Source organism: Sciurus vulgaris, assembly GCF_902686455.1.
Source record: "Sciurus vulgaris genome assembly, chromosome: 17".
NCBI lineage: Eukaryota > Metazoa > Chordata > Mammalia > Rodentia > Sciuridae > Sciurus > Sciurus vulgaris.
In genome coordinates this window covers 3,041,032-3,061,885 of record NC_136478.1, presented here as the reverse complement: position 1 = coordinate 3,061,885, position 20,854 = coordinate 3,041,032, and the positions used below count along the sequence as shown (strand labels likewise).

The 20,854-nt window shown below is 52.6% G+C and overlaps 1 protein-coding gene across 3 annotated transcripts; it reads right to left on the bottom strand.

The window, feature by feature from the left end:
• Positions 1-6,805: 6,805 nt before the first annotated feature.
• Positions 6,806-20,807, bottom strand: EMC8 (ER membrane protein complex subunit 8). Of its 3 annotated transcripts, none has more exons than XM_079119641.1 (5): positions 20,394-20,804; positions 13,527-13,603; positions 7,977-8,046; positions 7,500-7,590; positions 6,810-7,264 (listed from the first exon to the last, which is right to left on the bottom strand). In XM_079119641.1, exons 1-5 carry the CDS (start codon positions 20,622-20,624, stop codon positions 7,056-7,058), a joined length of 678 nt encoding a protein of 225 aa, XP_078975767.1. In that variant the 5' UTR covers positions 20,625-20,804; the 3' UTR covers positions 6,810-7,055. The 3 variants fall into 3 exon arrangements, with proteins under 3 accessions (XP_078975769.1, XP_078975767.1, XP_078975768.1); XM_079119642.1 differs by having other exon boundaries at positions 6,813-7,264; positions 7,500-7,594; positions 20,394-20,798; XM_079119643.1 differs by lacking the exon at positions 13,527-13,603 and having other exon boundaries at positions 6,806-7,264; positions 20,394-20,807.
• Positions 20,808-20,854: the final 47 nt, after the last annotated feature.

Below are 20,854 nucleotides of genomic sequence, written 5' to 3'. Positions count from 1 at the left end.
AGAGGCGAAGAGGTGCCTCCACCCTTCCATGGCCACCCCCACAAGTCCCCAGGCGCCTCCTCCTACCTCTGAGGACAGGGGATCAATGGCCGTCTTGCATCTCCAGGAACTTGCTCAGGTGGGGCCCAGTCGCTCTCTCTTCTGGGGTGGCCATCTGGGCCTCGGCTCTCCCTGTCCCCTCCTGGCCAGGTCTTTCCTGACTGCCCCTTTGGACTAAATGCCTGGCCTCTGCAGAGAAGGGAAATTACCCTTAAGCTCAGGCCTCGTGGTCATCCTGGGGCTTTCGGAGGCGATAATCCTTCATGTCACATCCCCAGAGCCTGGCCCTGAGGTAGGAGGGATGGGCCAACTGGTGTCATGCAAATGACAGAAGCCAGGAGGTGGAGGGAGTCAAACCCAGGAGGAAGAGGGACAGAGGCACTTCCTGGGGACAGGAGCCCTTTCTGGGAGTGTCCGGGGAAGGCGTGTGGATGTCCTTGGGGTCCCGGGGATAGCACAGGAGTTGGCTGTGGGAGTTTCAAGAGATGGTCTTTACACGTCAACAGTGAAGTCCAGCTGTCTCAGACCGAGTGGATTCCCTGAGTTTGGGGCGTCAGGCTTGGCTGCTCCCCGAACTGGATTTCCTGGAGTGGATTTATTGGGTGGATCTGATAACCATGGGAGCTCTTTGCAACCCGAGTTAAACGCACCGCCCTAGACATGGTTTTCCCTGCCCACAGAGGTTTGGGTGGGCTGAGTCCTGGCAGATGGAGACAGGCTCGTGGCCACCTGAGGGGTGCCCAGGGTTGCCGGTGCAGTTCCCCCACAATGCAGAGAGAGCGCGGCTGGACAGTCCGGGTGCTGGAAGGTCTTGACCCGCCATAGCACCATGTGGAGAGTGGACCAGATGACAAGATGTAATCTCAGCTCCGCGCTTGGCCAATGGGCCTTGCTCTCCCACTCAGATGGGAAGCTGGTTCCTCCTGGTGGGCTGGTCACAGATGCAAACTCCCAGGTCCTGGGGTTGGGAGCGAGGCTGGTGGCTTGTGTTGGATGAGTGCCCCAGGATGGTCAGCTGGCACTGGCCAGTGGCTTCCCGGAGATGTGGGGCAGGGTGGGAGGGGTGAGCTCCCAACCACTCCTGCCCCCAACTTGCTGTCATCCTAGGTCACTGGTCCAGAGATGAGTGAGATCTGCTTGTCCAGTAGGACAGTGTGTCCTTGCTCACTGGAACTTCTTCCTGTCTGAGGTGCCCCTGTGGCACCTGCGCAGTGAACACCCACACTTCCACAGCTTGGGGACATCGGGGGTCTGCCTGCTCTGGATGCTCAGTCACGTGAGACACTGGGGACACACATGGGATGATGAGACGTGTCAGCTGTGACCCTGGTCCCCAGGCCTGCACACCACCAGCTCTTTTCAGTGCTGAGTGGAGCGACGGAGGGAGCAGATGGCTGGAGCCGGGAAAGCAGCAGCTGAGGTGGAGGGCTCTGGTCCCTCCCTGCTCATCTCCTCACCAGTGACCTCCTCCTGAAATCCCACGAGGCTGGGCCTTCCTTGCCACCCCTGCCTGGGACCCTTCTCTCGCTGGGGCGTCCTTCCTCCAGGGGCAGGTCCTGGCCAGGAACTCCAGCCCCTCCTGTCTGTGTGCTGGCTCTGAGCTCCTTGTGCTATGGCCACACCCTCAGGATTGCGGCTCCTCTTCTTGGGCCCCTTATCCAAGCGCAGGTCCGAAGGGTGGCGGCAGGAAGGGGGAGTGTGTCAGTTTGGAGAGGAGGGACCAGCTGGGAGCATGCAGGCCCAGACTCCCTGGAAGTCCAGAGTGGCGGGGCCATCAGCTTCCTGAGCTGTGTCCAGGGAACAGGCCGGCGTGGGCAGCACTCAGCACTCTTCCCCGCCTGCCTCGCTCCTCTGTCCTGACCAAAGTGCTCTGCCCTCTTCTGCACTCCCAGGGGCAGTGTCCCCTGCCCAGACATGAACAGCACCGAGGGTGGCCCAGGGCAGGTGCCTCAGTCAGCCCACAGTGACAGCCTCGCTCCCTCTCTGGAGAACACTGCCCCTTACAGATGGCCCTCCGCGGAGGCCAGGAGTCTGCCTCCAGGGCCCCAGGCATGCTGAGCCTCTCCTGAAGGCACAGAGTGACTTAGCAGAGCGCTCAGCTAACCTCAGGCAGCCGTTCAACCAGTAGGATCCGCGAGTGCTTTGAGCTCCTAGAAGACTGGCGCTGAGAAGCTTCCAGGCATTATCGGTGCCTAAGAGAACAGCTGAACGCTGGAAGGTCTGCCGGGAGCCAGACCAGGACAAGGTGGGGCCCGGGCGGTGGAGGAGCAGGTGGTGCCGTTCAGTGCGGCCCCAGTGGCCTTTCTGTAAAGTCCCACAGAGGGAAGTCTGAGTGCCGGCGATGCCTATGGGTCCAGGCACGTGTGGACTCTTCCAGAATGCTCCACCCGGCCCCAAGGAGCTCCCCTGAAGGCGTGCTGGCCACAAGCGGGCGTCGGATGGTCCTGCCACCCAGCACGTCCAGACGATTCTGCTTCTTGGGAAGCTGACCCTCCTGTTTTCAGTGTGCTTCTCCCTGGTGACATGAGTTAGGCACATAGTCACATGTTCACTGGTCACCTGGTTGTCTTCTTTGGGGAAATACCCCTAAAAATTGATTTTTGGCAAAACCAGACTCAGTTGTGAAATGAAATTACAAAAATGTCACGGTGAGAGACGAGTGCCTGGGGAAGGGTCCGTCCCTCCCCTCTCAGCCTTTCTCCAGGAAGCCTGATGGCCGTGGGTCCCGACTTCCCCTGGGCATCTGGCTACTCCCTTTTGAAGGGCAGAGGCACTGTGGGCTCTGGCTCACGGCTGGAGATTTATCCAGGGGCCCGTTCTTCCCTGACTGCACACTGCTTCTGTAAACACGCTGCCACTAGAAAACCGGGCACAACTGTGTATTGGGCAGACTAGAGAATTTATGAAAAATTTTATAAGATAAAGTTTGGAGCTCTCCTCTCAGAGTGCTGCTTGCTGCTTCTCGACCAGTCTGTTTCCTGCAAGAATACAGTAGATATTCATACTGGATAGGAGTCTTCTGTTGGGTAATTGTATTACAAATATCTTCTCCCACTGTGTGATTCCCCTTTTCTTTTTAACCCTCCTAATTGTTTTTTTTAATGAGCAATATTTCTTAATTTTAATGTAACGCAAATTGTCTTTATGTGTCCTGTTTAAAATTTTCCAAGCTTGAGTTCACAGATATATCCTCTTGTTCTCCAGAAGCACTACTCAAGAAACCATGAGATACTGTTACAGACCACTAACACGGCTCAAACTGAAGCCTAGCCAGGTGCAGTGGCACATAACTAATCCCAGCGACTCAGGAGGTTGAGGCAGGAGGATCACAAGTTCAAGGTCACCCTCAGCAATTTAAGACACCCAGACTCAAAATAAATAAAAAGGGCTGGTGGTGTGGCTCAGTGGTAGAGCACCCTGGCTTCAATCCCTGGTACTGAAGGAAAGAAAAGGCAAGGCCTGGTTACCTGTTAACGCCAGCGATGCCCGCGTCAGCCGAGATCTGCTACACAAGGTGGACAGAACAAGGAGCACAGCAGTGCCGGCTGGACATGGCGCCTCAGAACAGGGCGAGCTGCACCCACTCCCACATGCAGAAAGTGTAGCAGCCAGCGGGCCCAGCCTGGGCTTGGACACGGGCCTGGGGCTGGGCTGGCTGGAGTTGGCGGGCTGCCCTCTGTGCTCACTCGGGGAACTCAGCCGCACACTTGGAATTCAGACTTTTTCCGTGTATGTGCTGTCCTTCAGTAAATGACCTACTGCAAACAAACAACCTCCACCAGGGCTGGGGACATGGCGCAGAGGCAGAGTGCTTGCCCTGCATGCCCGAGGCCCTGGGTTCAACTCCCAGCACTGGAACAACAACCACCCAAGCTCCGCAGACCACATCTGAGGCAGGAAACAAACAGCATCAAGGACATTTGGTTCTGGAAATGAAGTGTCTGAATAACCCAGAAAACATGAATTATAGTCTTACAGATGAAGGAGCTTCATGCTGTCTCCTTCAAGGAATGTAAACTTGAGGCTTCAGAACTTGGAAATCAGGAGGGTCACTTGAAGCTGGTGGTAAGGATGCCCAGCAGATGGAACTTCAGATGATTTTGCTTTTACAACTTATACCTTTTTAAAAAACAAACAAACAAACAAATCCCAGTAAGCCATTACCTTTGTGATGAAGATAAAGCTGTTTTCGAGGTGACAGATGGATGCTGTGTCTCTGGGGCCCGTCCTGCACACAGGGATGAGGACAAGGCCCTGGAGTCATGAGACGCTTGGCAGCGAGGTGGCTCTTGAAGGGAAAGGACACGCAGATTGGAGAAAAACCTTCTGAAGATTAAAGCAAGCACACAGTGAGCCTTCTCCTGAGCAGATCCGGGGGAGCCAGGAAGCAGCAGGCACCGGCCCGCCCTCCGCGCTGATAAACAAGAACACCATCCGCACTTTGTGCAACACGAACTTGTTTTAAAAGAGGAAAAGCATCGGCTTCTTGCAGACGGAACACTCGCTCCATTAGGCTGAGCCCTGGAAACTGCTGATCTTGGGGTTTTAACCTACTGAACTAGCAATTCATAGGGGTCAACTGAATGGTCTCATTCCTCAGCCCCTGACTGTGAGCCAGGGGGTGAGCTGCTCCATTCTGTGCATCTGAAATTCTTCATAGTGGAACATGAGCTCTGGCGAGGACCGGGGTCATTTCAAGTGTGGCCCGAACCCACCTGCTGCAGGGCAGGCTTTGGAAGGCTCCCAAATCTGCGAACCTGAATTCTGGGCTGAGCTCGGGACCTGCACACATCACAGCCTTCCACCGCTGGCTGCCTTCCCCTTCTTCACGTACAGCGAGTGCCTCACACACACCTCGCTCTCCTCTGCAGGGCCACCATGACCCCACAGACGTTGGGAAGTGCTCCTGAGGTTGCCTGTTCTTCCTTACGCTTGCCTTAGTAAAGAAGGGACTGGAGGAGAGTGGAGGGACCGAAGGAGCAGGGGCCAGAGGGGAAGAGAGACTGGAGTGGGGGGAGGGAGAAGAGGGGACTGGACAGGAGGGTGGGAGGGAGGAGGCTCAGTTTCCATTTTCCCCACTGATTTTGTAGTAAAGGGAAATGTATCAGAGGCTGGGTGGGGGCTGGGCGTTCAGGTTTTAGTCTCTTTCCTTGCACGTTGCCACTGAATGTTCACTGTAAGCACCTCAGTGCTCATTCTGATCAATGAAATATTCCAGAATTGTTTAAATAATTGGTAGTGGAGAACTTTTTTTCCCCTTTGTACTGGGGATTGAGCCCAGGGGTGTTCCGCCACTGAGCAACCTACCCAGGCTTTTTGTTTTGGCCTGGAACTTGTGATCCTCCTGCCTCAGTCTCCCAGTCACAAGATGAAGGCCTGGTAGGAAGCCTGTTTTAAAATCCAGTTCTCTTCACTGAAATTGCTAAAAATGTGTGCAGGGTATGGAGACTGAAGTCCTCAGCTGTTCTTGGTTTCTCACAATTGTTTTCTTCCCTGCTGATTATCTGAAGCTTCCTTTCGGAAATTTAAGCCTGACTTAGGCACAAAGGGAACCAAGGAACAGGTATGTGGTTTAAGTCTAAATCCAGGCCAGAGGACAGCGTGTTCCTGGGAGGTCAGAGGCAAGGAATAATGCTACAAGAAGTGACACCTTGAAGGGTTTCAGGAGCCCAGTTTCAAAGCCCCTGCAGACTTGCTTGTGGGCCTTGATGCCACTGTGCACCAGTGCCCTGCCCTGAGCTGGCCATGGCACAAGACCTGCTTTAGTGCAGGGAAGACAGCCTCTGACCTTCCTGAGACACAAGCCCACTTGGAACTCCTTGTTGCACCACTCCTTCCTTTGTACGTCACCTGAGAATGTCAGCTCAAGAAGCTAAGTGTAAAAAGCTCAAGAAGCTAAGCGTAAAGTCAGGTGGCAGTGCATGCCTGTCATCCCAGCTACATGAGAGGGAGGCTGAGGCAGGAGGATTCCAGGTTCCAGGCCAGCCTCAGCAGCTTAGGGAGACCCTGTCTCAAAATTAAATAAAAAAAAAAAAGGGGGGGGGGGGCTGGGATGTAGCTCAGTGGTTGAGAATCCCTGGATTAATCCTCAGCACCAAAACAGTTGAGTGAGGTGTTTGAAGTAAGGAGAGAACTTGGTGGATGAGACAAAGCACTCATTCTAAGAGGTGTCTGCTTTTTTTCTTGCTTGTGAAGAGAAAAAATGGCGAATGCTTTATCACATACCTTTGCATTAGGTCACACAAAGACAGCAGGAGAGGCATCATTCTGCGTAAAAGAATCCATGCAGAAAGGAAAAGATGCAATGGCACCAAAGCTTCCCTATCAATTTCCTAAGCTGGGGTCAGAAAACACGATCACGTTCCAAGTATAAAAACTACAGGCAGCCCTCATAACAACCTGAGGGGGTCTCAGTTTTGCTGAGTTCAAAAGAAGTTCCTGTTTTGAAAACCTGATTGGAATCGCCTGGTGGACCACAAAGGTCACTGACAGGTCCATTCCTGCTTTTTAGACAGCGATAGCGCAGCCCCTCCTCCCTGTTCTCGACTCTGTGGCTGCAAGGTTTCTGGCCGATCAGGCCAGTGTTAGTTATTCAAACCATGCAGCCGACACCACTGTGGGGCCTGGGCCTCAGAGCACCAGAACGCCAGTGCCCAGACACTCTGGGCACAGCACCGCGCGCCACTGCCCTGATGGCAGGACTTCCGGCCGACCCAGCCCGACTGGGATAAACACACACACAGGAGTATACAAGGTGAGCTTTTTTTTTTTTTTTTTTTTTTTTTTAATAGTTCATAAGCCTTAAAAAGTATCCTCTCCAGATTATAAAAGGTTAGTTAAAACTGTTTAATAGGAACAATCTCAGACAAGCAGAAATAGCTTTGATTTGGAAGATGACAGCAACAGGACTGAGAATCCACAGGGACCAGGCAGTCGGGCCTCCTTCGGCCTCTGCGCTGAACGCTGTCCAGCTCTCCTCCAGGCTTCGACTCTGCTTTAAAAATAGGGTTTCTTCTTCAGCGTAGTGGAAATGCCCCAGGAGCAGCCAGCCACCATGGCCCCTGCTCAGCACAGGTGCAGAACAGCCTTGTTGATCTCTGGGTTTGTCCAGTCATTCCGAATGTCATCCAGGTGGTTATCGAAATCCACGAGCGTCTCATAGGACCGGCTGTCCAGGAGTGAGGCTGAAATCCTCTGCGCCTCAGGCCAGTCCTCACAGTAGTCACTGTGGGTCAGACATGGAGAGGTCAGCCTCTAGCAGGTGCCTCCTCTAGCATCTGGGGAAGACCAGCCCCCCCAGTTGCATAAAGGACAGGACAGGAGTCAAGAAGCTCGGCAGTTTAGACACAGGTGGGTGGTGAGTGAACGCAAGGCACCACCCAGGTCCCCTAGGCTCGGAAGCTCTGGGGGTGCTCCTCCGGGAGCTGGGGAGCTTGACACCCGCGGGGACGCGCACTCACTGGTGTGGGTCTCTGCACCGCCATCTGTTCTCTTGCTGCTCATACACGTGGATCGTGGGTGCCACACAGTCCATGGTAAACCTGGTGTTGTCTACCTGGGCACAGGTGAAGGACACAGCATGAGCAGGGTGGGCATGAGAGGGACTGAGAGGGCTGTGTGTGCAGGGCAGAGGCCACTTTGCCCTCCCTCCCAGAACTCTGCAGGAATCAGGGCTGCAACAGCTCACCCCTTGTGGGTGTACCAGTCACCTGGAAGGCACCAGAACACAGCCTGCTGCCCCCACCCCACCCTGTGTTCTGGACCTGTGGGTGGGGATGGGGCCTAGAATCTGCATGTCTAACAGGCCTCCAGGTGGCGGCAGCAGGGGACCTCACTGTGAGGACCAGAACCAGAAAGATCCCCTCTGGACATCCTTGTGCTGAGGGTGATGGGCAGGGTGCTGCAGGAGAGGGAAGACACAGAGCCAAGTGGCTTACCATGATGAGAGCGGTGTCGCTGAAGCCCTCGGCGATCCTGGAGGCCACCTTCTCCGCAACCTGGTTTGGACTACAGACAGGAGACAGTGAGTCCCATACCATTGTCTCTTCATTCCATTCAACACCGTCTGTCCACGTGAGCATGTCACCACCATCCAGAGTTAACCAGTCGCGACACAAGGATGGCGCTGACAGGCTGTGTGTTTGCTGGCCCCAGGGAAGGGACCATGAACACCTGTCTGAAGCAGGTCCTGCCTCCTTCTCCTGGAAGCCCTCGCAGGGGCCGGAGGACAGCCAAGCAGGAAGGCTCCTTGAGCAGCAGAGGGACCCACTGCTATGCACTCACAGCGCTGCTGGCCCCAGACCCTCCGGCACACCCCAGAGCGGGGACCTACTGTGACAAGTCATAGAGACCTCATGGCCACAGGCGACCCAGTTGTCTAAGAGCCTTTTAAACTCACAAGCCATTCCACTGTTCTTGATGCCCACGAGCCCGCAAGTGCTGGCTCTGGCCACCCACTCGATGAGTGATGCTGTCTACCTCCCGTCAACAGAGCTGATTATGGAGTGGCTCCCAGGCATCCTGCTGCCTCCAGCTTTGCTGTCACTCTCTCTCTCAAGAGGGGCTGCCTGTCCTGAGCCCGTCCACTGGGCCTTTCCTTGGGGCTGTGTCTATATTCTCGATCTGCTCGCTGGTTCCAGCTCTGCCTTTGAATCTTCTGTCTTTTCATTTCAACTGGCTCCCTCTCAGCCACCCAACCTGCCTGCTTCTTCCGCCAGGTGGGCTCTTGCTCCCTGTGTGCTCCCAGCTCTGGGTACCCTGGGTCCTCTCAAACCTCCCCATTGTGGCTGCCTCCTGACAGCCGGCCTCCCGCTACTGCCTCCAGTGCCTCCCCCGTTCCTTGCCCCAGCCTCTCCACTCTCCCTGCTGCCCTTGTCCCTCAGGCCATCGCTGTGGCACCAGCTTCTAAAACTGCTTTCCAAACATCCCACAATTTCTGGGCACTTTTTGTCCAGTGCATCCTAAAAACACTTTCCTAAAACAGATCCTGTGCCGTGCCTGCTGCGATTCAGGCACCTGAAGGCACTGCTCCCTCACCTGTAGGCACAGGTCACCTCTCCTACCACGGGGGGAAGGAAGCTGGTCCACAGGCTGCTCCATCACACTCTTTCCTGCCTGGCCTTCCAGGCCAAACCCTGCTTATTAAATTCCGTCCTGTCTTTTAATGTCCAGAAAATATCTGCCACCCGCCCCCCAAAGCCTTCCAGACTGGCCTGGATCAGGTCCCTTCCCTTCTGCAAGCTCTGAGGCTTTATGTCTAAGGTGGTCCAACATGTGGGCTTTCGTAAGCAGTTTCTTTTTTGTGTCTTATTTTCCCTGTGCAGTTTCAGCCTGAGTAGGGACTGAGCTATATACGGATTTTAGTGACCATAAAAAATCCAATGATTGCTGTGAGTTCATTCAAAAAATGCTGCAGGGGCTGGGGTAGCTCAGGAGTAGAGTGCTCGCCCAGTACATGCAAGGTTGTGGGTTCAATCCCCACAGCACCACGAATAAAATAAAATAAAAAGGAAATACATGACAGTTATAATCCTTTCCCTGTGACTGGGCTAAAACAAGCAGATTAATATCATTTTATAGAAACAATTTTATCTGATTATTCTGCTTTCAACTTGAAGTGATGCACCAAGTCTACAATACCGTCAGGAAAACAAAGTGTGCGCGAAGGGCAGGTGTCCGGGGGCCTATATGGTTCAGGAGGAAGTCAGCACAAGGGTTGGGGCTGCTGGTCCTGTGGGCCCCGCCGCTGGAGGCAAGTGGCGAGGAGACCTGTGTGGCCCTCCATGTCGGGCCTGCTGGCCTGCAGGACCCCCCCAGCTCCCGCTGCTCCTCCACTGGTCTCCAGCATAGCCCACTGCCATGAGGAGACCTAAGCTTGGCGTTCCCGCACTCGGCACATCATGCCAGTCCTGACTTTTACTGGGAAGGGGGTCAAGAAACACTCATGAAAAACAAGAACTGCCATTTCAGATGACCAAGACTCAAATTTAAAATTTATACTTTTGAAATAAGCTAAAACATCAGTAGTTAGGGAACTGCTGACGTATTTGAAAGGATTGCCTGTTGCGTTTACCCTTCGGGTATCACACTCTTTTCATTCTCAAGTACTGATCTCCCCCTACTGCTCCTGAATATAAGACTGCCACACTGAACCATTCAAATCAGTCACTTGTTTCTGCTGGTCTGTGTGAAGTCCCTGTTCCTATGAGTGAGCTGCCACAGAAGACACAGGCACCCTGAGGACGGAGCCCGCCTTGCTAGTGTCTTCAGCAGGAGGCCCAAAGCCAGCACCACACACAACTGGCAGTGACATTTTGAAACTGAAAGCTTCTTCTTAAGCATTCTCCCCTGGCCAGGGCACTCTGTAGGGTACTGAACCAGTCCCACATAAAATGTTAATTATGCCTGGTGTGGTGCAGGGCACATGCCTGCAATCCGAAAAACTTGGGAGGCCAAGGCAGGCAGATTGCAAGTTCCAGGCCAGCCTGGGTCACTTAGTGAGACCCTCTCTTTTTTTAAAAAATATTTTTATAGTTGTTGATGGACTCTTATTTTACTTATTTATATGTGGTGCTGAGGACCAAACTCAGTGCCTCACACATGCTAGGCAAGTACTCTACCTCTGAGCTACAACCCCAGCCTGTGAGACCCTCTTAAAAAATAAAAAGGGTTGGGAGCTTGGCTTACTGGTAGACTGACCCTGGGTTCAATTCCTAGTATCGTAAAATATAATAAAATAAAATGATATGTTAATAATTAAGCAAAAGAGGCAATTAAGAGATGACAGAATAAAGCTTGATAAAATGACTCTAAGTTTAGGAAGCAAAAAGTTATAAATACTCCATTAAATCATCAATTGGTCTTCTTAAAAAAGTAAACCAGCAATGCCAGTCACCACTGTGAACCAAGCACAAGCTTAATGGGGTGTGTGTTATGTCACCTGTACTCACAGACACTAGGAGCATGGCCCCTTAGCCCCACCACAGAGCCCATGGAGTTACCTAGGATCTGAATTCAACTCTGCCTCTAGATCTCACGCCTGAGACACTGATAGCCACGTGATGTTCCCAGTAAGTTTTCCAGGTAAAAGTGAGCAGCATGTAAGAGTGAAGGGGCCATGACCCTAGATCGTGAATTTCCAAGCTGCATGGCCTCTGTGAAGCCTCCATTCGAACCCCTTCACCTGCACAACATGAGGATCAAAACGGGTGTCCCCACAGAGCCTGTGGCCTTACATGGTGGCCATACATGGTGGCTGCACAGGCTTCCTCCTCTCTCAGCCTTGCAGTGGGAGGGGTGGGTGCAATACTCAGGTCTGGGAGAGACTTGTGGGGTTACTAGACCTCTCCAGCACCTCTCTTTGCTGGGGATGCAAAGCCTCCTGGGTGGGCAGGGGAAAGGGCCTGGACTTTGTGAGGCTAACTGGCAGGAAACAGTTTGAGCAAGGTGATTCCAGTGGAGCTGGAAGGAGGTCAGGACAGCAGAAGGAAGATGAAGACAGGCTAGGAGCCAGATGTCTCATGCACAAAGGAAAGGACCAGGGAGCCTGGGTGTGCAGGCTGGTGGCCTCCGAGGGTGTGGGTGTGGGCAAGAGGCTAAGCTGAGGAAGACATCTAAGCTACCTGACAATCCCCCTTGCCTACTCTCCTTTCTCTTCTGTGGGAGCAGCTGTAGGAGACACCGTGTGGTTTAGGCAAGACCCTGGCCCAGGACAGCTCCTAACTGCTCACAAAATAAAGTTCAAATGCTTTCAGCCTGGAGAGTGCTCAGGTGCAGGCCACCTACCTGTGCAGCCAGGCACGTCCCTCCTTGTAAGTGCAAGCTGTTCCTGCCTCACTCCCACCTGCGTCTTTATCCCAAAGTCTCCTAGCCAAGAATGCTCTGACCCTCTATCTCCATGACTTCCCTGAGGGCCCAGTTGAAGGACACCCCTCCTGGGGGCTTCCTGGGCCATGTCACTGGGTTTGAGTCCTCCTGGCTCCTGCTGCCACGGTGTTTCCCACCTCCCCGCCCAGGGCCTGCTCCACACGATTTTCACACCAGACTTAGTCACAGCAGGCAGGGCTGGGGTTTCACCTGGCCTAGCATGGAGATGGCCCACATGAGGTCCACACCTTGCCAATCCAATCTTCCCACGAAACAAGGACTAAAATGGACATGGTTCCAAGGTGGGCTCTCACTCATGGATGGACAAGCAGACACTAAGTCACCAACACAGAGGGCAGATGAAATCACAAAGGAGGTCCCAGAAGAAGTGAGGTCAACGAAAGGTGCCCTGAAGCAGGAGGAGCAAGCATAAGGCTCAGAGGAAGAGCAGAGGTCGTGGGAGAGGTGGTGGGTTCATACGCACGGGCACCTCCAGGTTCAGAGCACCAGCAGGGGCCTCGATGGACTTGACACGAGCCCACGTCTTGCTGGTCATCCACCTCCCCCTGGTCCTGTGCTGGGACCCAACCCTCTGAGGCCACATGGTTAGCTTCTCTAGCGCTATTGTGCCTCACAGTGACGGCAAGCTCCGTCGTCAGCTTTTCGTACACCTCCAGAAGTGCTTCTAGACGCACCGTCATCTACCGCACAAGTGGACCTTGCTCTAGAGGCCTTCAGTGCACCTGCGTCTCTGGACTCTGGGTCTGTCAGCTGCACCTGACAGGGTGAGGAAACCCCATTTCATACTGTGGGGTTTCTAGTCGCCCTGGCTTCAGTCAACGGAAGCTTCTGGAGGCTGTCAGAAGAGGGGTATCAGGCACGGCCTGATCTGTGACCCAAGCACAAAGCTAACTGACTGCTGGCCATGTCCCTTAGCCAAAGGGCATTACCAGCTCCTTTCTTGCTGGTCTTGGAGGGGAAGGGATGGCAACAGCTCCTGTCACTAGCTGTGTCCATGCATGTTCTCTTTTGAGTTCTATGTACAGTCCCTCTTTAGGGGCAGCCCACATAGGAACCCCTCAAAGTTCCCCAAGTTAAATGTGTCACTGGTTTTCTCTCAGGACCCGGGCTGATGCAGACAGTCAACCTCTCAGGTGGCTGGTGAGTGAGAACCAGTGGGGAAGCTCTGGGTGAAAGCTAGGAGACAGGGCAGCAAGGACCACGCAGTCCACGAGGCACCAGATCCAAGAACCCAAACTTAAGCTGCCTGTTCACCGCCCCAGAGAGCGGCCTTCCTTCCTGACACTAGGCCCGCCGCCGTGCCTCCTAGCTTGGGAATGGGAGGCAGCAGGCTGAGGGGAAAGGAAGAGGAGGCCCTACTGCTGCTTTCACTGAGCAAGTCCCTTTAAGTAACACAAAAAGACACAACACAGAATCCCAAAGTCAATCTAAATGTCTGTGATCTCTGCTGCTTCGAGGCATCTGCACTGCAGTGACTGACCCTCACACGTACCAACACAGAGGGCGAGGGCACGGCTCTCAGACCGCGCTCTAGAGCCTGTGCCTCCACAAAAGGCTTGCCAGCAATGCCTGGCCAGCCTGCCGGGGTGCGTGCCACGTACCTGGCATCCTTCACTCGTTCATTGGCTTGATAATAACCAGCAATCACGTAGCTATTATCTTTGCACCATGAATCAATCTGAAAGAGGAACACAAATTGCAAGAAAGGATGAATGATTCTCCCTTAAAATCAAGTCTCAATAACCACAGGAGGGGCTGCGGATATAGCTCCATTGGTAGAGCGCTTGCCTTGAAAGCACAAGGCCCTGGGTTCGATCCCCAGTACCGCAAAAAAAAAAAAAAAAAAAAAAAAAAAAAAAAAAATAACCACAGGAGACCCTCCCCAACATGATAGGACCAAACATGACATAATCCTGGTATCACCCACCCCAGATCAAAGGCTGAGGTGAAATGGGAAAAACCAAGTCACAAGCTGGGCCTGGTGGTGCCCACTAGCTCTCTGGGAGGCTGAGGCAGAAGGACCACATGCTTAAGGTCAGCCAGGACAACTCAGGGAGACTGTCTCAAATACAAACAAAATACCAAATCACAGAGGCTGGCAGGGTGGGGAGGGAGAGGTGCTCCAATAGACAGTGCTCTCTGTAAAGGTTGGGAGGTGCCCGTTGACAGGTCTTTAGTGGGTGCAGCACTGTGGGGAGCTGCCCACCTTCTGTGACATACAGTAGTGTGTATTCTGGAGCCTGCCCAGTCCATGCCATCACTTAAGCAGTCCTTCACAGCTGAGGACACTAAAGTTCAGAGGCCTGGGAACAGATTCCAGCACTCTTAGCAACACATGGAGACACCTTGCACTGGGCGTGTGCGGTACACCGGCAGGCAGGGGCCATAAGCACACACACCAAGTCCTGACTTGTGCTCATAAATGGGGACATGGCAGACTTTAACATTTCTGTTCTTTTTTTGTTGTTGCGGTTTGTTTTCTTTTTGGTACCGGGGATTGAACCCAGGGGCGCTTAACCACTGAGCAACATCCCCAGTCCTTTTTATATTTTATTTAAAGACAGGGTCTCGCTGAGCTGCTTAGGACCTCATTAAGTTGCCAAGGCTGGCTTTGAACTTGCAATCCTTCTGCCTCCGCCTCTCTAGGCCCTGGGATTACAGGCATGCGCCACCTGGCCCAGCCTCTGTTCTAATACATCGCTCTTCTGTTAGCTGCAGCCTCAGGTCTAATGCCATTATTAAAAACTACAAAAGGTCATCTGGCTTTGCCATAATGGCATTTAATACATTGCAATAGATGTTATTTTTGATCTGCAGATGAGGAAGCAAGATGGATCTCTCTCTTTTTTGCAGTGAATTAGCTGGTTAAAAATATGTGTGTGTAGTGTGTTTAAAACGTGACCCTAATGCCATTTCCTCAATTCTGGTCCCTGTCTCAATCTGTCTCATGACCAGAAGCAGACACTATATGACAGATTCAGTCCAAGGGGCCCTGTCATGAAGAAGGATGAGAATACGTCTGGTCTCCTACGAGCTCACAGATTACCATATTGGGTCAAAACCAGGGCTCATTAAACCAAACGGACATTCTGGTCATCCACCCAAAAAATCAGGGTGATGTGCCCAGAATGTTCAGAAGGGCCCCACCAGTGACATGTCACGGCGAATCACTCCAAAGCTGACCATATTTGTTTCTGCTGCCTCTTAGGGGAATAGGTTCTAGATCCTCTCGCTGCTTAGAACAATGTCTTCTATTTTTTCCCCTCAAACTTATCTCAATGTAGCATCAAGGGCCCAGCTCTAAGTCTGGGATCTGGCCTTGTTCCCTGAACTCAAACCTGCATGATTGGCTGGTCATTTGGCGGAGCGTGCCCAGGCTGTTTCTAATCAAAGCTGGCCTCCAGACTGTGTCCTCACTGGAGGTGATCCTTGCCTCTGTCCACCTCTCCAGGAGAGGCTGTTCTTATTTTCTGGTCAGTTGGTTACCCCTTATTTCCCTACTGCCCTTTGAGCAAAGTACCCAAACTTAGTGGCTTAAAACAGTACAAACTTTTTATCTTATAGGTCAGAAGTCTAGAACGGGTGAGCAGGTCTGGTTCCTTCTGGAAACCCGGGGACCCTGTTTTTGGAGGGTCCCGCACTCCTGGGCTAAAGGCCATACCACTGCCTTCTGCCTCCACCTTCACACATCTCCTCTGATCTGACCTCCTGCCTTCCCCTTGTAAGGGCCCTTGTGGGCTTCTGTGGAGAATCCAGGATAATCTCTCTACCAGAGGCCCTTAACTTAATCCTGCCTGCAAAGTCCGGGTAGCCATTTAAGGCCTGGGGATTAGGACATGGACAGCTTTCAGGGGGTCTTATTCAGCGGACCACAGCTGAACTCCATTCACTCTAAGGGTGTGACAAATTCCCATGCTGAGAACCCCCAGCAGCAGTCTTTAGTACAGTCTAAACCAGCTCCCCTCCTGGGAGGAGGCCAAAGGCTCCAGACTCACCCCCTTACAAACACACATACACCCTGTACGGCCCAGAGCACAGACAGCACCTGACACAGATGATGGCTCCTGCAACAAATACCACACATACTTCAACCCTGCCTGTGGAGGACAAATTACTTTGTGAAAAATCCAACAAGAGTCCATCCACATTTCAGCAGGAAAAAAAAAATGTCATGACCTGGAACATCTAGAGCTCTTGAAGTCAGGTCAGGATGGCTCTGGCTTGACTTTGGGAACTTTTCAATGACCCAAACAATAACCCAGTAAACCACATGGGTGCTGATGATGGGCACGCATGCCTGCCCAGTGACTGAGGAATAGAAAATGGACTAAACCATCAGAGCTCATAAAAGCAGAGTGAACAAGTTTTAAGAAGGGAAGGGTTTGTTGAGTGTGGTGGCCCAGGCCTGTAATCCCAGCAACTCAGGAAGCTGAGGCAGGAGGATTCCAAGTTTGAAGCCAGCCTCAGCAACTTAGTGAGACACTGTTCCAAAATGAACAACAAAAGGGCTGGGGCTGGAGTTGTAGATTGGTGATAGAATGCTTGCCTAAGCACGTGTGAGGTACTGGGTTCGATCCTTAGTATCACATAAAATAAATAAATACAATAAAGGTCACTGTGTCCGTCTACGACTTAAAAAAAAGAAAACAAAGTGCCAGCCTGGGGTGACCTTGGAACTCCTCAGGAGACACAAAGGGCTCATCCAGGAAAAGCTGGAGTGGGTGTAAGCGGCAGCCTGCACACGGGAAGCTGCTCCCTCCCAAGTGGGGGAGACTGGAACGGACTGTTCGACCTCTGCTCTTAGTGCCTGTTTCTCCATTCCTGGCCTCGACATATGACCCATGCCTTTGCCACGCAAAGGCATGAAAACTTGTGAAAACTTAAAATGAAAATACAGGTTCACGGCAAATTTCAAGTTCTGTGGAATTTGTCAGTTTAGTAAAACTGACTCTGAATATAGTGACTGTTCACTCGGGCACTTCACTTCTCAGAGGGAAAGGACACTTGCACCGAGGCATGCACCTGCCTCTAGGGTCAACCGCTCCATTAGACCCTGCACAGAAAAAGTGTTCTTTCTGGAAGTTTGTTCATGCTTTGCATGTGAGTCACTCTGTAATATTCTGAGCACTGTCACCTGTGTCACATGACTATAAAGCAGCTATCGAGTAGAAAAGCCAGGGTCTGGCAAGACAGCTGCTCTGGGAGGCATCATGCCCACCAGTAGAGGTACCTGGGAGGCCCTCCTGTGTGCAGGACGGCAGGACTGTGGGTCTCAGTGAGCACGAGAGCTCCTCAAGCCCAACCATCTTTCTGGGATGAAAAGGAGCTCAATCCAAGAGGAAAGAGCTCTGGAGGTAAACGGGGAGGGGAAGGAGGGTGAAGTACTGGAAGGGGACTTGGAGCAGTCACACCTGCACATCCTGGAGCTGCACGGGGGAGCTGGGGTAGAGAGGGAGAAAACAGCAGCCGAGCACAGCAGCAAAGTGGGAGTATGGGGAGGCAGCAGGAAGAGGTCTGGCCTCAGACCACAGTGACTGGGCCAAACAGCCAGTAAGAAACGAACACTGAGCTGCCCCAGAGGCAGAAACCAAAGTGAGGGGAAAAGGACACAGAGGGCTTAGGGAAACAGCAGGTTGATGCTACTTTCCAACTCACATTTTATGGGTTTTGGTATTAGAAATAATTCCTTCACTACCTACGTCAAAGAGCCATAAGGATAAATAAGATAATAGGCATAAGTACTTAAAAAAAATAAAAAGCACCCAGAAATGCAAGGATTTTTTAAAAAAATGGTAAATTATAATGAAAAGCCTTTCAAAGGAATCTAATGTTGCCCTTTGATGGACTGTATTTCGTCAGTCTTGCCCACTTATGGAAAATAATTCCAATATGGAACTGGAACTCCCGAATAGAAAAGAGCCACATGGATGGAAAGTTCGAGGCAGCCTGGGCAGCTGAGTAAGATCCCATCTCAAGGGAAAAAAGGGCCTGGGGTTGAAGATCAGGGGTAGAGCATTTGCAAGGCATGCATGAGGCCATAGGTTCTATCCCCAGTACTAGAAGGAAGGAAAACAAAAACAAAAACAAAACAAAAACAAAAACAAAAACAAAAAAAAAAAAGAGAAAGAGCCATGAGATTATGGCTGCATTTATAAAACAGTTGCACAGATTTAGCTGCTTTATCAAATAATTGTCTTCCACTGCAGATACCCTGACAAACCACAGCTCCAAACCCTGGCACTCCTCATGGTTTTTAGGCTATAAAGTCATTTGGTCAAAAAGCAAATACATATAAAAGCAAATACATATAAATTTAAATAGCTTAACTGTAACATAAAAATTACTAATGGAGTGAAATTGTGGATTTTCCTGACTCTGTGAGAGAAGCATCTTATTTGAACTGGAGGAGCATCTTTTTCATATTTGTCAACCGCTGAGACTATGCCCCAGAGTTTTGGTGAGCATAAGAAAAGTCACACAAACAACCACTGTTGAGAGGACAAAACCTGCGCTGTTTGGTGAGAAGAAGTCACTGCAGGAAGTCTAACTTGGAACTGATGCTGCCTGACAGAAATCTCTCACACTGAAAGGCTCACCTGGGGCTGGCAGTATGCAGCCAGAGTGTGACAGGCTGGGGAGCAAGATCAAAGGGGCTCTGTGTAAGGGGATTCATTAAGTGACATCCATATATGCAAGTAACACAAGCAGCTGGGCTTGTAGAGTTAAGGCCCTCTCTGAGCATCTTCTTCCCCAAGTAAGTGGCTTGGGAGGCATCCCTGCTCCTTGGGGAAGGTTTGTGCAGAGGTGACTCAAATGCAGTTATTTATGTTACTATGCTCAATTAAGTATGGTATCTGCACCCTGGAACAGGAACATGATCTTTTAATGCTGGAAGACTTCATAATTGTCACTGGACATCCCAAGTGAGATTCCAGTTCTTAAGATACAGTTCTTACCTGTCTGGCCCTGTGACCCCTCTTCCTCTGCCCACCCCACAAAAGTGAGCTCAGGTTTCTCAGAGCATGAGGACTCACAGTCTGAGTCACTGTGAAGTTCCTGGCTCTCAAACTACATCTGCATCCCAGAGGCCCAGTCTGATTTTTACCTATCAGCACAAGGGCTTCTTCATTTGAACATGTCAAACTCAACATGTGCCACCTCTCCTCCAACAGACTGAACACACTGGTCCCTCTGCCCGGAATTCATTCCCTTCCCTTCCTGGGGTTACTAGGCCTGGTCCAGTATTGCTTGTCCCTTTCTCAGAGTTGCCTGACTGTCCTGACTCCCCAGGCCTGGTCAGCTGACTTTTCTCTCGAATCTCTCACCTTTTCTTAATCCTACCTGTGGCATTTCTTCTTTGGTATTGTGCTTGTCAGTTTGTGCTAAGCAAATATTGCCCGAACCGCAGCCACATGCCTCCCCAATACAGGCTTGGTACAAAGCAGAGCCTCAAAACACATTTCGCATCAGACTGCATAACCCTACACACAAATGCTACTGCTGAAGCTAGCCCCCTCTAAGTGGAAGCATTTCGCAGATCCAATCACCCTGCAACTCCCTTGATAACAAAACAATTAAGACAGCTGATTGGAAAGATCTGGATTAACACAAGCACATGTGTTCCCCAGAGATGTTTTAAGTACCCATAACACATTTCTCCAGGAACTAAAATGGCTGAGTTTATAAATATCCATCTCCTGCCCAGAAATGATAGAAGACATTCCCACGATGACAGTTTAATAGCCTCAAAGCTGTGCCCAGTAACCTTAAGATGATGGTGCAGAAAGCACCTCATGCTTGCCAAGTATTTGCTTTGGTGTCCTAATTCGGTAAACTAAGAAAGAGATTCATTTTACTTGGTGAGAGGCATAGACAAAGGACTGCTACCTACACCTTCTCAGACTTTTCCTCTTGCGTGAACCAATGGCACGTGTTAGCATCACAGTTTACCTACATGATAAGCAGCACCTCGGCTCAGGTGGGCGGGATGAGGCTACAGTTTACTTCCCCTTCAAGTTTTCACAGTCGGTGGAATGTGTAGATGCTCTTTTCCCCCCTCGATGATCCTGGTAACTGAAAAGCTGCGACCTAGAACCCGGCTACGGGCCAGTTACCTGTCTGCGGTCTTCACTCGCTGGTGCTTCGCTAGAGCCGTCACCGCAGCAGAAACCTAGGAGCCCGGCGGGCAGGAGTGGCCTCTGCTCCTGCTTCCGAACTCCACAAAAATCCTTTAGCTTTTAAACCCACGCGCGTCCTAGGTAAGTCGCAGCCACCACACGTCCTCCTCGCCCAGAGCGCGGGCACCTCCCGGGCGGCAAGGCCCCAGGTGCCAGCGCCGCCTCCCTGGAGTCCGCTCGGGGCCCCGGGGCGACCACCTGCCAGGGCGCCGGCGACACCGCGCGGGCGAGGGCGCCCCGACCCGACGGCCCCGCGGAGCGCCCGGCGACTCGCGGCCTCCCCGCGCTTACCAGGGTGAGGGCCACCTCCAGCATGGGCGCCAGGGCCAGCGTGCCGTGGAAGAGGGGGATGCAGTCCACGAAGAGCGTGTGCGGGCCGCCCGGGCCGCCCAGCGGCAGGTGCTCCTTGCGCGGCTTCTGCTTCTCGGCCACCAGCAGCCCGTTGACCGCGCAGTGCGGGTACTTGGCGCCGTGCAGCAGCATCTTACAGTAGGCCTGGGTGGTCAGCTTCACCCCGGGCATGCTGAGCCCGGCGGCCCCGCGGGCCCGGACCGCTGCCGGCCGCGCGGCGCCTCCGCCGAGAGGCAGGACGAGGCGGCGGCGACCCCTGGCGCGGCTCCGGGCTGGCGGCCCCACAGGCCGGCCGCTCCCGCACCTCACCAGCCGCCGCCCCGACGCGGCTCGCCCTCTTCGCCGGCCCGCCGGAAAGCGGCCTAGCCAGCGCCTGCCGGAAAGCAGCGCGGCCCGACGTT

Excerpts from the sequence above, each read along its gene's own strand:
- EMC8 (XM_079119641.1), bottom strand. The coding sequence starts at position 20,624 with ATGCCCGGGGTGAAGCTGACCACCCAGGCCTACTGTAAGATGCTGCTG. Across the intron at positions 13,604-20,393 it reads TGGAGGTGGCCCTCACCCTG|ATTGATTCATGGTGCAAAGA; the intron begins GTAAGCGCGGGG and ends TTCCTCTTTCAG. Across the intron at positions 7,591-7,976 it reads GCGACACCGCTCTCATCATG|ACAACACCAGGTTTACCATG; the intron begins GTAAGCCACTTG and ends GTGCCCAGGTAG.